The 17,415-nt window shown below is 38.8% G+C and overlaps 1 protein-coding gene across 2 annotated transcripts; it reads right to left on the bottom strand.

Annotated features, from left to right (window-relative positions):
* Positions 1-1,305: 1,305 nt before the first annotated feature.
* SULT1C4 (sulfotransferase family 1C member 4) lies at positions 1,306-8,598 on the bottom strand. 2 transcript variants are annotated; one of them, XM_088051426.1, is made up of 8 exons: positions 8,527-8,598; positions 7,422-7,599; positions 5,657-5,794; positions 3,964-4,061; positions 3,532-3,658; positions 2,201-2,295; positions 1,814-1,994; positions 1,306-1,661 (listed from the first exon to the last, which is right to left on the bottom strand). In XM_088051426.1, the coding sequence occupies exons 2-8, from the start codon at positions 7,585-7,587 to the stop codon at positions 1,549-1,551; spliced, it is 918 nt and encodes a 305-aa protein (XP_087907552.1). In that variant the 5' UTR covers positions 7,588-7,599; positions 8,527-8,598; the 3' UTR covers positions 1,306-1,548. The 2 variants fall into 2 exon arrangements, with proteins under 2 accessions (XP_087907552.1, XP_005516625.2); XM_005516568.3 differs by lacking the exon at positions 8,527-8,598 and adding an exon at positions 8,058-8,134.
* Between the last annotated feature and the right edge of the window lie 8,817 nt (positions 8,599-17,415).

The raw sequence follows: 17,415 nt of genomic DNA on the forward strand, positions 1-17,415 counted from the left end.
ACACTAATGTAGTAAATACATGCTTCCAGTTTCAGTGATTCCTGCATTTTTGGGGAAAACTGTGTGGGCCAGGACAATGTAACTCCTACATTTAACAGGAAACTTTTTGTTTGTTTTCAAATTGATGCAAGATATTGCTGCACTTTATGACTGCATTCACTTTAGATATGTGAATTAAATAGGTAGCCTGAAATGATTTGCATTTGATAGCTGCTCATATTGCTACAGCTTTTAAACTTACTTTTAAATCTCCACAAGCCAAAGAGAAAATACCCCCAGCAAACATTTTTTTGTATTAAACTACACTAAACTAGACTAAATGAGACTAAGACAGTATTTTCCTTTAGCTGCTATAATCTACATGCTGTTCCCTCTAATATTCCGAGTGCAAACTGAGTTAAACAGGAAGTCTTTGTGAGTTTCTTTGCATGCCAAGCTCAATGATGGCACTTTAAATCCAAAAGTGGATTTGTAACAATTGCCTGTAATTAAATGGGTTATGAATTGCTTTAGTTAATTTCGCACAAGCTCAAAGCATAGCTGCAGTTACAGCACTAATGCTAAAGCAGAGCTGGTTTTCATTTTCCAGTATCTACCAGGCTCTATTGCAACTAAGAGCCCTCAATGTTATAAATATATAAAATATATATTTTTATTTATAAATATATATTTATATATAAATATTTTTCTATTTATAAATATTAAATTTATATTAATGTATTTATATATTATAGAAAATATATATTTGATTAAGAGTAAGGCAAAGGAGAAGGCAATGACATGAGGCATCTGATGAACACTTTTACAACAGTGAAGAGGGAAGATGGCATTTGCAGCTATGACTCTCCACCTAGTTCATACCAACTTTCAGAATTTTCCAAATGTTAAGAGAATACTATGATGTCCAGTTCAGAAGGCAAATGTGAGATGCCATAAGGACTACTGTGCCCACAGCTAGACTGTAGATGGATGCCTCTATGTAGCCCTTCAGCAAGTAATGGGTGTTTGGTGTTTTTGGAAATGTTGCTTTCAGCATTTCTTATGTCCAATTTAAAATGAGAGAAAATGAAATTTATTCTATTTTGTGCACTTCTGTTCCTCTCAATATACTTGGCCACCTTTAAATTTGTAAATTCATTTTTCTTCATAATAAATTTGTATATTGTTATTTATTGATTAATGTTCATACAACCTGTTGCACTCTTTTAACACCTTTTTTTCCTTTTGGCTCCTAGTTTCTGTTAGAGTTTGATTTGAAAATGCCAGCAATATCAACTGCAGTTTTACAAAGATCAAAACCCACAGTGTGTCTTAAATATTTTTATTAATTCTGAAAGTTAGTGTGGTAGTGGTGGCAGAATTGTCCAGTGGAATTATTTTCTTCAGGGAGACTTAAACTTTGACATAATGGGCACTCTCCCAGTAATGAAAAATCAGTGCTGTGTGAAAGAGAGATCTTGGAATCTTAGGGACAGTGGCATTTTGTGAAGGAAAGGAAAATACATAACATGGATGAGGCTGAAGATCATTAATTTCAGTTGCAAGTAATTACAATTCCATGCGAAAAACAAGAGAGGTATCAGACATTTTCTTCTTATAATCTTCATCAAATTTCTCATTCTGTGCCACAGTGAAATGATTCTTCCAGTCTGCAACAGTCCCTAAGAAATGGCAAAATGGCAAAAAAAATAAAAATCATTTACTAGTATTTCTTGAAGCTCATTATCCACAACTTATCAGATACTTGTACTTCAAATGCTTATTTCAAAACAGAATGACAACCAGAGTTGATATCAATAAGAAACCTCAGTACCTTTTCTCATGAATGGGGAAATGGAGTGATCCATTATTCCTTCAAAGTCTTTAGTGTAGTTTGCCATGGGGTTTTCCTTCATTACCTCAAATGAGGTATTATGGACTATTTTGTTTAGAACCTCCTGACTCAGATCCTTCTCTAGAAACTTTGCAATCTTCTGAATTTCTTGCTTAGGATTCTGCAGAGACAATTACATGGGATAAGATACAGAGGTGGGAAAAGCAAAGAAATCAAACATCGTGTGAGAGCTGCAATTCTCAGAGAAGATCAGGTTATTGTATGGTTTACTGATACTGGCATTACAATATAAAACTGTTGCTTGTAGTTAGTATCTACTAGGCTTACAGATTTCAGAGCTCTATAAACATATGTTCAGCCTTTTACCTCCTTCATATCTTCATAGAAGAGATAGAGAATACGGTGCTTGTCTTTTGCCTTCCACCATCCTTTTACATGGTCATACCAGGAACCCCAGAGGACTGAAAAAGAAGTAATATCAACAGCAGCTATGAATGTCCCAACTGTCTTTTAACACATGTGGCACTCACATTTCCCTCTTAACCAGTACCTGTGAATTTCCAAGCTGGTTTTGAATCATTATGACTGTGATAATAAGCACTGCTGTGCTCTGTGCTTATTACAGCATTTTTGCTATTAATCCCTCAGTTTTATGGATGCTCAGAACAGGATTCATGTGTAACTTTAGAGGGCAACAAATGCAGATACATTATAGTCAATGGAAAGATACATTTCCAGTATTCATTTGATCAGCTGAACAAGGCTTCTCTTAATTGGCCCTGTTTTGAGCAGGGCAAGGGTTGGGACTGTATGGACAATAAAAATCCATTCCAGCTTGCATTATTCTATGATTCTACCTGATTTTAATATTTGCCATGCTATCAGAAGTGCCTGCTTCTCTCAAGCAAGTGTCAAAATGGCTATCTAAGACAAAAGGAGATAAGTTCTTTGTCTGTACTGGGACAGATGGCTCCCAAGCTGAGCTGGTCAAACACAAGACATGAGGTCTCCTTTGGACGTGTGACTCTTGTGCTGGTACAGACAGTGGTATTTCTAGGCCTACAGGGTGGCAAAAATACTAATCACTTAAGGAAGCTTTAATGACCCAATCTGTAAAATGCCACCCACTTGACCAGGTTTTGTTTCTTGGATATCCTGTGGTATCAGCACCTCTTCTAGAAAGAGAGGAGTCAGCTTCTGGGGTTGCCTGCCCTTAGATACCTGTTTTTGTTCAGCTGCCTGATTTTTAGATACATTAATTTAGGTACAAAGCTCCCTTATCTCAAATTCACACTGCACATTTCTAGCAAAATTAACTCTCCGCTTATTTTTTAAATTTCAAATTTTATCGGGTTAGAGTAAAACCAGTTAAACCATTGTTCCTTTTCAAATGTCTTCCCTTTAATCTCAGAGAGAAGAGATGAAGCCTGAAATTTGTTATATATGTTTCTGAATTATAACAGAATAAAGAATAGTGTTTTGATTTTTTCTCAAAATGGGAGCTTAAAGAAAGATTTATTCCTTTAGGTAATAATAAAAACCTATGAATGAAGAAAAATTATGACTTAAACACCTTCAGCAAATATCCTTCCACAGTGTCTGCGCTGGATTTCAAACCAAAACTGAAATTAATAAATCTATGCCATGGATTCTTAAAATCATCAAAATCTCTTGTACAACTGATTGCAGTTAACCACCTTGTCCAGTCACAAATTTCTCCACAAACTCCTCCCAGCTTCCTGGATCAGGCAATTCTTTATTCATTCTGTGGAAATGGTAGTATGACACGAGGTTGTCTTTTGCATTTCTTGCCACGTAGATTATCTTTATCGATATGAAAAGAAGGAGAAATAAATTAACTTGCACATACAAATATAGATATTGAAGGATCTCCTGGAGTTTTCTCTTGGAGCCTGCTGGAGCTGTTTAAGAGGTTTTTCTTTGAAGCTACCATTTTCTAAAATCCAGGTCAGGTAACTTAGTCATGACTTTAGATTCCCATGGACTTTGCGCATTAAAGGGAAAATATTTTTAGAGACCTTTTGATTTCTCAGAGATTCTGGAAAACATATTCTGCCCTGGTTTATGTCACTTTCTTTGTGAAGTACAGTAGGCCTCTTCAGCCTTACCTTACAGTTTTGTTCCCAGAAGGATGGAGGCAGCAGCTGCACGGGCAGATGTGTTTTGATTGTTCGTGGTGATGGCATGGCTTCAGCTAACTCCACACCTGTGGGATGTTTAATTAGATGTGAGTTGTTCTCTAGATTGCACTAGCACTTCTTTCCTATGCTCACACATGTGAGAGTGATTGTGACTTTTCAGCAGTTCACCTTGCATTGATCATTCATCTCTAAAGCACTTACTCAGCAGGGTAACATATACAACATTACGTAAGCATCTTCAACGTGTCTAGAGAAAATTTTACCTGTGTATTTGAGTAGAAAAGGGGAAACACTGATTTATATCTTTTTGCTTTCTTGGGCCCATATCTGACTCCTCTCCAAGGGATGATGATGAGTACTGATTTCTATTTATCCAACCAAAGTTTTTCCTTTGCAATATTTAGTGCTGTCCTTCCACCTTACAGGTAAGAAATTTTAGTTTCTTTCTAGGATACAAGAATATGATGGCTGACTACACTTTGTGGATAGGATGTAAATACAAACCAGGAGTGGATTTTCAGTAGCTATGCATATATGGGAGAACTTGGGAATATCTGGTGATATTTGGAAATGGGTTATCTCCTTCCCTCTGCCTATTAAACATCTATCATGACTTCCATAATTTTTCCCTGTCATCATAGATCATCCTCTGTCATCTATAATTTTTTTCTCTCTGTGTCAACACAGTCTAGGTTAGAAGAGAAAAAGTAGCTTCTGCAGAGCTAATCAAACTTTTTAGCTTCAAATGTGAGAGTCTGACTTAATGATTTTTTGTGGAAATGGAGCCCTTGCTGGAGGAGACTTTTGTAAGAAACTGCAAGCCAGTGAAGCCTGCTGGTTGCCTGAATGTTTCATAACTTGTTTAGATGACTGGACCCTAGAACAGCAGCAGTAACTTGAAACTGTAGCAAAACCACTGGAAACATTATGTACCTTTTGGAATACCTCTATGACACAGGTTTCTCTTCCATACAGCCTGTAATCACAGAATGGCATTCAACTGCCCCCATGTTGCCATTTTATACATATCTGCTGCAGGTTTAGATACTGTGGAGTATCAAACACAGCTTCAGATACCACTCCAAAACATGGTCTTCAGTAGCACCTGAAGCGATCACATCTGCCAGCCTTGCAGCACCTTGAGTACCACTAGATGTTTATGTTAAAGCACCTGAACTGATCCCTAATAGCCAAAATGGTGCTTAGTTCAAGAACAAAGCAAGTGGGACCCTTTCCAGGAAACTTGTGGCATCAGTACTATTGTGGGAACCAAATTAGCTGGGATGGATAAAACCTTGGACTGGGCTCCTGACATAGAGGGAACAAACCTGAGGCCTTGGGAGGTGGGGTGCAGGGGGGATGCTAATGAGATCATTCTATAATAGGTCATGTCCCTGGTCTGTGTTCTCGACTGGACCCCTCCCTAAGATACCCCTATACATTGTAAGTTCACCACACCCCTTGGTGTTTGGGAGCAGCCCCTCAGACCATGCCGTCCCTGTGAACATTAAAATCTAACTTTGGGCACTCCATCGTACCTGTCCTGATTTGTTCTGCCGTGCTCGATCCAGCCGAACCGGGAGAGAAGTCTCAGAACCCCACTGCAAAACACTATGTGCTTGTTTTGTTTCATTTTGTCTAAAATACAAATAATATTCACCTGAGTAACGTGCAGATGGAGGCTCTGGCGTAAACCATTCAAGGAAAGGGTGGCGTTTGTAAGTAGTGTCACGTTTAAACTTCTCAGTATCTCCGTTTTGTTGAATCATGTCCACTATCTCCTGTGTCCATGTGGTACCTGAAAATGACAAATGTTTAGATGTTTCCCTCCAGGATAGTCAAGAGTTTCTTCTACCAGGGGGCTGAAAGCCAGAAGGATGGACTCTGTGCTAATGGGGGAAAGAATAGCATAGAAAATAATAGACAAAATGGAAAGAGTATAATACAGACAAAAGGCCTTGCTAAGCAACAAAGGTAATTCCCAAAGCTCAATTCAGGAATTCCATTTTAGACAGACTTCCTCTTGCTTAAAGAAATAGCCCCCGCACCAGTACTGAAAAAAACCACTGGGATAAACTCACTATTGTTTAGAGACGATATTATTTGCAGAGGAATGAAACTCCCTCCTTTCATCCCTCACAAACATTCAGGTATTTCAATTTTATTTTTATACTGAATTTGAGTAAGAAAATGCAATACCTGAACTTCAAGTGAGTTAAAATTTCATACAGTTCGAAAATATAAAAAACTGGCAGTGCTTGCAAAGTTTCCATTTGAAACATGTTAATGAAGGTATGTACAACGTTTCATCTGCCTGAGTGCCTGCAACATTTTGTGAGAGTTACAGTATAGTGTATCTCATGTGTCTCTTTTATAGCTGTCATCGCTGCGTCAAGTGCATCTCCTCTGAGGTACTGTGGCGGGTCAGCTAGAGAACAGGATAAGGGATAAATTGGAAAGCAATTTGGGCAGGAGATTCAGCTCTTCTTAAGATGCTTGTGTTGTGCATCTCACACAGATATGACATAATGTCAGATGGAATCCTAACTTTATTTATTTTCAGTTCAGTGTCTGGAAGGTTTTAATCCCAGCTGGATAAAATAATGTGGTTTTGCCTTCAGTGTACAGGTATTAAATCAAAAGCTTTCAGGTTTTACAAAACTGATGGTGGATTTTTTGTTAAAAACATCAAAAAAAACCAAAAACAAAACCCTAAAAATTGTTGCTAATTCAAATAATAGTTTTTTATGATGATCAAATTCTCCCATATCTCTTCATGAATCTCCAAAACTGCATGTTTTTCTTCATACAGAATTAATATTGATGCTTGTTGTTAATTGTTTTCTTGTGTGGTAATTATAAAGGGTTTGATGAAGAGGAGAAATCTTGTCCAGTCACTGAGTAAAATGCTAGATAGCTAATATTAATGGCGGTATCTTATTTTATTTTATTGGCCAAAATTATTAAATTAATTTGCTTATTTTAAAGAATTAATCAAGTTTCAGAAATCACTACTGTTTACACAAAAAAATCATTCCCCAAATACCTAAAATGTTCCATAGTCACAGAGTCAGTTTCTGTTATTTCTTAGTAATTATCACTTCTTTCCAGTCATTGTTAAATCACTGCATATTGGTGGAAGACTTCTATTGCCACCATTAATATAAATGTACATAATCTCAATTAAAGGTAACAATTATAGGTCATTAGATTTTGGCCATTTGCACTTCAGTAGTAACAGATGGTTGTTGCATCTGCCAAAGAAGTCAGGACTTACTTGTCACAGCTGACACAGCTTCATGTCTTTAAAATATATCTAGTTTGGAGTTAAAAAATTATCAGTCACTGTAGAAAAACCATAGACCACAACCCCAACAATAAGAACTATGCCAAACTTTTCTATTCTGTTTCCTATCCACACCTACCTGCTTTTGCATAGGTTGCGATGAGCACATCATCAGGCCTGGCTTTGAACTTCCACACTTGGTCCCAAACACTGGCAATTGGTTGTGTGAGGGGAATACCTTTCAGGTCAAAAAACTTTGATCGAGTCACTGTCTCTTCCAGACTCAAATCTTTCATTTTATCCATGGCCAGTGAGAACTGCATGAAGAAAGGCTTAGAATTAACATGGTTGCTCAGAAAATAATCTGAATTTACTCATCTTGAGGTCTGTCTTACTGATCAAATTCCATGTCCTTTGATTTCTTTGGCCATGATTTGGCCTATCTGGATCCATATATAGACTCCTTAAAGCTGGATCTCATTTTCAGATATGCATGATGTATAGCTAGAGGTAGTTTTCTATGTCTGTAAAAATCATTCTCTTTACTCAGATACAAAAATAGAAAAAAGTCATTATTCTCATATCAAATACATTCATGTAAAATTCTGATGGTCAGTATGAGGGCTTCTAAAGGCAAAAAAATGTAATCAGAGGTGTGAGTCAAAAGAAGGAAGAGAATAACATGCAATGAAATCAGCATACAGGACCCAACCGTTCCTCCATGAAGAAAATAAACAGAAACTAACTGCTAATACCCTTTGTGCCTTATACTCACAAAAAATATTTGAAGACCTTTCCTGTGTTTTGTTCCTGGACCTTTTCACTCTTGGAATTCTTTGCTGTATCTTGAAATATATTGCACAAAAATAACCTGAACTAGATTGATCATTAACTAAAGGTTGTTAGACTTTAATTATGTAAATCAATCTGTTTTACAAAAACTAGTTATTGATTTTGGGATTTCTCCCAGGGAGACCTCTTAGGCATAACTTTCAGAGCTCCAGAGTCTGGTCAGAGGAAAGCTGTGCTTAAGGAGAGAGTATAGAAATAATCTCAATAAAAAATATAATCTAGATAAAAAGACATTTCAATCCCAACAACAAACATTGCTAGAATATTTTCTTTCATTTTCTTGTTTACTCACAGCAATTTCATACAGATTCAGCTGAGCAGAGTGAGATGTTAAATTGGTGATTGGACAGTGACTCAAGAAATTTAAAAAAATGAAGGAAAAAGAAACTTGCCTGAGAATTTTTCCTGCTCAAATGTCTTCAGTCCCTGGCTATATTGACAACTATGCAGGAACTTAAATCTTCAGGCACAAGCAGGTTGAAAACTTGTGTGGGTGGAGATTCCATTATTCCTATCAGTGTGAGGAGAGTAAAGGAGGAAGTGCAGCAGCAGCCAACAGCCAGAGCAGTTTTTCTGGCATGGTTTATGAAATCCTTTCTAATCCTGTGAAAGAAAACCACTTGGAATTCTCATCTAAAGTGTGATTCTTTACTGGCAACAACATAAAATGTCAATAGCTCCAGCAAGATTATTTTGATTTCTCTCTCTCATTGTCAGCAGTCTTGGAATAATTAATTTTCTTCCTAATATCTAATCTAAATTGGAAAGATCCCGTGTGTGTAGGTAAAGGAAAAAACATTGCAAAAATTTTATTCTCTACTTCCCATCAGCAGGTGATCCAGCCACCTCCCAGGAAGCAGGGCTTCAGCCCTCAGGTGGTTGCTGTATGTAAGCCTACTGCACTTATTAGCACTATAAGGTGGCTATGGGGAAAATTAACTCCATCCTATGGATGGGGCATCCCCAATTTCTCTGGGCAGCCTGTTCTACTCTCTCACTACCCTCACAGTAAAGAACATCTTCCTTACAGCTAATCTAAACCAACTCTATTTCTGTTTGAAGCCCCCTTGCCCTGTCACTACATGCCCTTTCTCCATCTTTCTTGCAGATTCCCTTCAGGTGCTGCACGGTCTCAATTGGGTCACCCTGAAGCCTTCTCCAGGCAGAGCAATTCCAATACCCTCAGCCTTTCCTTATAGGAGAGGTGCTCCATCCCTCTGATTGTCTTGGTGGCCTCCTCTGGACTCACTCCATCAGGTTGATGTCCTTCCTGTGCTGGGGACCTCAGAGCTGGATGCAGAACTCCTGGTGGGGTCTCACCAGAGCAGAATAGAGGGGCAGAATCATCTCCATGAATGTACTTCCCAGCCCCCTCTGGATGCAGCCCAGGACACATTTGGCTTTCTGGGCTGCAAGTGCACATTGCTGGCTCATGTCTAGACTCTCATCCATCAAGCATCCCCAAGTCCTTCCCCCCAGGGCTACTCTCCTTCTGTTCATCCCTACCCAGCTTGTGTTGATACTGGGGGATGCCCTGACCCAAGTGTGGCACCTTGTGCTCGGTCTTGTTAAATCTCATGAGACTCCCATGGGCCCACTTCTCAAGCCTGTCCAGATCCCACTGGATGGCATCCTGTCCTTCAGGTATGTCAACAGCACCACTCAGCCTTGTGTCATCTACAAAGTTGCTGATGGTACACTCAATCCTTTGTCATTAATGAAGATATTAAATAATGCTGGTCCCAGTTATGGACTCCTGAGGGACTTTACTTGTCACTGATGTCCATCAGGACTCTGAGACATTGACCAGTATCCTCTGCATGCTACTGTCCAAACACTTTCTTATCCAACAGTTCACCCATCTTATCCAACTCTCTCCAATTTAGAGAGAAGGATTTTGAAGGGAATCGTGTTAACAGCTTTATATAAGTCCAGATAAATGACATCTGTAACCTTTTCCTTTTCCACTCATATGGTCACTCTGTCATAGAAGGCCACCATATTGGTCAGGCAGGGCTTTCCCTTGGTGAAGCCATACTGGCTGTCCCTAATCACCTCCCTGTCCTCCATTTGCCTGAGCACAGCTTCCAGGGGGAAGCTTCACAGAGGTGAGGCTGACAGGTTGGTGGTTCCCAGGGTCCTCCTTGCAACACTTTTTAAAGACAGGTACAATTTTGTCCTTTTCCCAGTCACCTGGGACTTGATTGCCATGGAGAGTGGCTGGGCAACTGCATCAGCCAATTCTGTCAGGATTCTGGGATGTATCTCTTTGGGTCCCATGACTTTAGTATGTTCAGGTTCCTAAGATAGTCATGAGCCTGATTTTTCCTTACAGTGGGAGGGACTTTGTTCCCTCAGTTCCCATCCTGCTGTCCATCAACTCAAGAGATGTGGGAAGAGAGATTGCCACTAGAGGCTGAGGCAAAAAAGTCTTTGAGCACCTCAGCCTTCTCCTCCTCCATTGTTACCAGTTTTCCATCGTTGTTTATTGTTGGGAGCTTGCCTTCTTTAACCTTTTTTTCTCTGGTTAACATACCTATAGAAGCCCTTCTTGTTACTCTTTGTGTTGCTTGTCATGTTCAGTTCCAGCTTTACCTTTGCTTTCCTCACCCCATCCCTGTGCAACCTGACTATCTCAATAATCTTCCCAAGTTATCTGTTTTTTTCTCCACTATCTGTGCACTTGCTTCTCTCTCCCTTTAGTCTGATCAGCAGTTTTCTACTCAGTCTTGCTGATCTTTTGCCTTCTTTGATTTCTTCCTCTGAGGATTGATACCTCTTGCTTCTCTATGGAAGCCTTTCTTAAGGCTCTGCTAGCTCTGTTCTGCTCCCTTGTCCCTGAAAGCAGTCTTCCCAAGGGATCTTATTGACTACTTTCTTGAAGAGCTGGAATTTTGCTTTCCTAGAGTTCAAGGCCTAACTTTACTCCTCACCTGATTCATATCCCTCAGGATATGCAAATTCCTCAGCAAATTCCACTAATGCATGATGAGCTCAGCCCAGGCTGGCTTGATCCTGATGTCCCTGATTAGCTCACATATGTCGGTGACCACCAACAGATGCAATGTCACATCCCCTCTGGTAGGGTTTTCTATTCCCCAGCTTGAAGCACTTGAGTATTGAAGCAGCCAGACAGAAATCCACTCACCTTGTGGCTGTAATCTTTTAGCATGTTTCAGAGTTCTAATGGGGCTGTATTGTTTCCTCTTTCTTTTTGAATTCTCACTCCTTCCTCCAAAATCTTTGTTGAAAAACCAACTTCTTCGTAAAACCCTTTGTCTTTTTCCTGCCCCCTTTCTAATTGATGATATGGATCCATTATTTTCCTTGTCAACTTTTTCACAATTACTGTCATTGCTTGGATCCCTATCTCAACCATGGTGCCCTCCAACATATTTTGTGTCCCTGCCTCAACTACAGTCCTCTGACAGTATTGAACTGTGGCTCAATGGGCACAGTCCAGGCTCCAATACAGTGCTAGAGGCTGCAGATTTTCAGTCTGCTAGAGCCATTTGTCTGCTCAGGTGTAAAGTCCCAGGTTATGGGAGGAGATAAGTATCCTGGGAATCTGCCCAAAGCCTTCCACAGACCCTGGCATCCTGTCTTTTCTGGCATCCTTGTCTTCTCTGATACCAGGACAACACCAGATTCCACAAGCTCAATAATATGTTAACCATGTTAATTATTAGTATGAAAGTTCATGTAAGAGTGAACAAGGACCTTGTGTGCCTGACTTATGAACCATCCATATCAGTCCCAGGTAGGAGAGATGTATTCCCTCATTGTCTCCACAAGGCAGATATAGCACAGCAAGGCCAGGAGTTCCATGGCAAAACACAGAGATATTTTTTGTATTAACATGTGAGAGAAGCAGTGCAGCCATCAAGCTGTGACCTGCACTGGAGTTTGCCACTTAATACTTACCATAGCTACTGCACACTTAAGACAAAACTGCTGTTATCTTGAGCCCCATGTTGGGTGCCAAAAATGACTGTGGTGAGTTGACATAGGATACCAGCTGCCCACCAAGTTGCTCTATCACTCCCCTTCTCAGCAGGACAGTGGGGAAGAAAATTAGAGGGAAAAATACCTTCTGTGTTGAGATAATGCAGTTTGCTAGAGCAAAAGCAAGGGTCATGTAAGTGAAAACCAAAATATTTTATTATTTACTTCCCACTAGCAGGTGTTGTATGGCACTTCCCAGGAATGTTTCCTGAATTCCCTGACTTCAGGACACATAATGGTTGCTCTGAAAGACAAGTACTGTAAATTAGGAATGCCTGCTCTTCCTCCTCCTTTCTCTTTGCTTTTATTGCTGGACAGACATCATATGTTATGGAGTATCCCTTTAGTCTTTGGTAAACCACTTGATCTTTTTCTGGCTCTTATATTAGGTCTTTCTTCTGAAGGCTGACAACACCAGAACAGATAATTAAAACACAACAAGCAGAGAATATATGGGTAAGGTACAATATTTTTATTTTCAAGTTCTCTCTTGGGAAGATTTTCCTCTCTTTGTTAAGCCTGTGCTGGTTCTGCTTGTTCTTCTCTTACCTGACAGTTCAGTTACTGGTTTGTAATGTTGCTCACACTCTCAGTTATGCAACCATCCTGATAATGCAGTAATCCCCAAAGCATATCACTTGTGTGTATGACAAAGAAAACCCAAGATTGCTTATTGAGTGTCTCTTTTTTATTGCAGCTGTGAATCTGAGTAGCCTTCGGACAATGCCCTCTGCCAAATAAGCTGCAGTGAGGTCAAAAATCACTGCCTGTAGTTTTTAAACTTTGGAAGTAGGCAATGAGTGATGAATTTCTCCAGTTCTGAAACAGGGAGATGAGGGTAGAACTGGTTGGTCCAGGGACTGGGTTTCTTGTCTGGAGTCACAATTTACAGGGCCACTCTAAAAAAAGACCAGACAGTCTCTACAGATAGCTTCCTCCAGGTTTCCACTGACCTTTTCCTGAGTGCAAATGTGGCAGGTATTTCCTCATGAAAAATATACTGTGCTTATTTTATTTTATTATTGAATTTGATTTAATTTTTGCTTGGCTGTGTTTTCTTTTATTATTTCCATAGTATCAGACTTCAAGTGGGATGAAGGCTATAAATCTTATATCAGTATCAAGCACTATGATATGGTTTTAAGTCTGATTAACTTCATATTTTGCCTACACTTAATTGTCTATATAATATAGTGTACTATTTCTTATAAATTAAAATCTTTACCTGATATATTTGAATGAAAGAATGTGTTCCTGTGTTATGCTTAATGTTTGTATTACACGTCTCTAAAACTCAGGTCTCCCTCTGCTGGACAAAACACAATCTCTTTATTCCAAAAGATGTTAAAATATTTTGAACTTAAAACTATGTTTGATAGCTATTGCTATCCTTAGATACCAACCTGCATTCCTCATTCAGAAAAACACATACTCTGGAGAAATGAAAGAACACTCTGGACAGACCAAGGTGTCACTTTGAGTCTTCTTGAATTTTAAAATTTTTTAAAAAAATCATCTCTTGGTGACTGAATTAAGCTTGATCTGACTGTAAGTCAGTGAGCAACCTTAGGCAACAAAATCTTTTGGTACTGTGCGATACATTTAGACTCAATCAGAAATATATCCTGTCATAGGCTCCTGGCTTCCTCCATATGCTGTGGAGAGCAATCCTGCAGGTGTCCGTGAAATGGGAACACTACTACCAATGTTGTGATGGGTATTTAATTACTGTCAGGGTTGCAGCCAAATACATGTGAAATAATCATCAGGTTATATATTATATATAATATATAATTTGATATATTTATGCAGTAGCAAAGCAAGTACTAAAGGATATTTTAAGTGTAAACATGGAATGAAAAGTCCTAAGATTTTAATTAAGCAACACATTTAAGCACAATACCTAAGTGTAATCTGTATCAGTTAAGCATTTATGTTTCATTACCATCACACTCCAGAAATTTCTTTAAATATCCTCTCTCCAGTAGAGTTTCCTGCTAGGTGAAGTATTGGAGCCTACAGTGTGTATAACTCTGACCAGCTCCACATGTGTTGGGGTCACAGTCATATTATTATAAAATCTTGTTATTGTGGGCATTCATAGTCAAGTGATAAAGTATAATTGGAATCATGCAGCTTTATAAAGTACATTTTTTTTTAAAAATATGCATATAAAGTACTGCAGTGTCACGTTGTCAGTGGCACTACATGCTTTGGCATGGGTTAGGGTTGAGAAATCCTCAAAGCCCAGAGCTCCAAGCACACTGCAACTGCAAAAGGCATGCCAAGGAGAGTAGGGCACTGCTCCAACATTCCTCCCTTCACACATCCCTTTTGCAGTTGAAGTGTCCCTGGATTTCTGGACTTTGTGTTTTTTTTCAACCTTAACCCTAAGCATAACCTGAACCCTGAGCAGAGCAGTAAAGTCCCTATTCTTGTGAAGCTGGTACCACGGAGAAAAATGTGGAGGAAGTAATGGTGGGGCAGTGCAGTCCTCCACTTGGCATGCCTTTTGCAGTTGCAGTGTCCCTGGAACTCCGGGCTTTATGGTTTTCTCAACTCTAACCCTAATCACAACGCAAACCCTATGCATAAAAGTTAAAGCTGCATTTTACTGATGTGCCAAGCACATGAGTGTAGCCAATAAGAAAGCTGTGGAGAGAGCAATTTTGTGGCAACACTGTGCTCCCCTTGGCAATCATTTTGCAGTAAGTGTCCCTGGAATTCTGGGCTTTGTGGTTTTCTCAACCTTAACCCTAAGTGTAACCCCAACCCCAAATGGAGTAGTAAACCATGCATATTTATGAGGCTGATGCCAAGGAGAAAAATATTGTGAGAGCAATGTTGGGGCAGTTCCATGCTCCCCTTGCCATGGCTTTTGTAACTGAAGTGTCCAGGGAGCTCTGGGCTATGTGGTTTTCTCAACCCTAATCCTATATGTAACCCTAACCCTGAGTGGAGCAGTAAAAGCAGCCTTTTGCTAAAGCTGAGGTGACCAGCATATGGGTAGTTCCAAGGAGAAAAGTGTTACTGGAGCAATTTGGGCAGTGTCACTAATGTTTCTTGGTTCTGGTAAATCCTTAAATGAGTACTTCCTAACTTAAAAAACAGAATATGGATGTTACAAAGAAGGAAAATTAAAACATACATTTTTTTTTCTCAGTACAATATTCTGTGTCACAATTTTTATTAGTTAGCAGAAGGAACATTGCATACTAAATACTTAAGGTATAAAAAACTCCTGTTAATCAGATTTATAAAAAATTATTCTTGGCAGTGTCTGCCATTATGCATGATTCTAAAAAGATCTTTCTCAGTTAAATACAGTGCAGTGAGGAAAAGCAAAGTTGTAAAAATTATTAGTAGGTTTATTTGTGAGTATAAACATTAAATTGTTGATACCAACATTTTATCAGAAATATTAATTACCAACATAAAATCTTATGCTCTTCAAAAGTAAAGAAGTCTATGTGTCTCACTTGACTCTGTGTTCTGATACAGGAAGCAAACTTTAATTTACAATGGTGCATCCTTAATGGTTGACATTTTAAAGATATTTTATGTATTTATTTTGAAAAGCCTGTTCACATTTTCCATCACAAAGACATTTGTGTGGTTGAAGATTCTTGGGGCTTGGGTTGAAACAGGTTGAAATCTGCATTTCTTCCCAGTTCTTTACCAGAAGAGCAATTCAACAGCTGGGGATGAGTACCAGGATGAGGTTTCCTGGTATTAGCAACAGCTGGAACCCAGATGCCTTACTGTCCTACTGAGCTTGCCTGTTGTGATGGAGTAGAACTGATTCAGGTGGAAACATTTAAGAGGAAAATTTGTTCTCTCTCTTTTTAAAGATTCCTCTAGATTTTTTTCTTCTTATAGATAATCTGCTCACATCTGTGAATGTGTTTCGCTTCTCATTTGAGCATTCTTTTGGAGACTATACTATTCATACCAACAGAATTGCTCCATTATATAGCTTGGTGGAGAGGAGTAGATCTAGTATTCATAAAGTCTGTTGAGGTTGCCATGTATTTTTATTCCCAAAGGTCAAAAAACCAGTTAACCTGTTTCCTTCAGGCCACTGGCATAGAAACAAATAGCGGTGTTCGCATTTTTGAAGAATTAAGACTGTTCTGAAACAAATGACCCGTGTTTCAGTGTTACATTGTAGGCTAAGAACTATGCTATTCCTTGTGGCAGCTTTAAGGGGAAAGAAACTCTCTAGCTTTTAAGATGTGTCTTTTAGACTTAAAATGCCTGTTACCTTTCCCTGAAGATACAATGGCAACAAAAACAAATACTGAAGTGTTTCATGCTGTATTTACACAGCCTGTGGGTGCATTTCTTCTGTTCTAGTGTAACTCTTGTATAGTGTAAAGATGATTAGAAAAACCTTTTCTAAAAAATCAGTTTGTCTTGGTAGAGTCTGACAAGATGTCTTTTACATCAGGGTACCACAGATGTGAGACACCAATCATGGACTGTCAGGATGGAGTACTACACAGGTAAAGTTTGCTAACTTTAAAGTTAACTGATTGAGATATGCTGGACAGGACTTCCTCCCTATATTAGTAGCAACTGGTTGTTTTGTCAGGTGTAAGGTTTCACTCTGCATGTAAAACCACGTGCAGTGCATCATCACTCAGATGCAGATGAGTTGCCTAATACCTCTCTTTATTGACAAGTGAGCCAGCTAAAGCAACTAGAATTCTAATGTAGGCACCACTTTGAGTTCCTGAATTTAGGCAAGCTAGATACAGACTCACCTATGGCTATCAATAAAATGGATTTGGAACTGCACATAGTAAGTAACCACACCTACAAGTCAATATATGAGGAATTGTAATCGATATAAAAGAAAATGTGTATCTAGAAATAACCAAAATTCTTTAGTCTAAATCTTTGTTGTCCAACCGAATGCTGAACAGGAGGTCTGAAAAAATATTCTGTACAAATAGTATAATTTCTAAAGTGTATGCCAGAGTTCTGCTTCCATAAAAATGCAGAGTATTATATCTATGAATTTAATGAAAGAGCTAATTTGGAACACTAGCTTTGTGGGGAATTAAAAACTAATGTGTAAGGCTTTAAGAAATCTTACAGACATCTGAAAATTCTGCAATATGATATAGACAAGATACTTTTCCAACTCTGCTTAATGCCATTTCTCATAAAGAACAATCTTCTTGTCCAGAGATTGTAAAGGAGGTACATTAGGTTCTGGCTCTCTGTGTACTTTGTGTCATACTTTCTGTACCTGTAGGTCCAGCCTTGTT

This window comes from Pseudopodoces humilis, chromosome 2 (assembly GCF_049639895.1).
Source record: "Pseudopodoces humilis isolate 2021_Gansu_Grassland_sample_001 chromosome 2, ASM4963989v1, whole genome shotgun sequence".
Classification (NCBI taxonomy): domain Eukaryota; kingdom Metazoa; phylum Chordata; class Aves; order Passeriformes; family Paridae; genus Pseudopodoces; species Pseudopodoces humilis.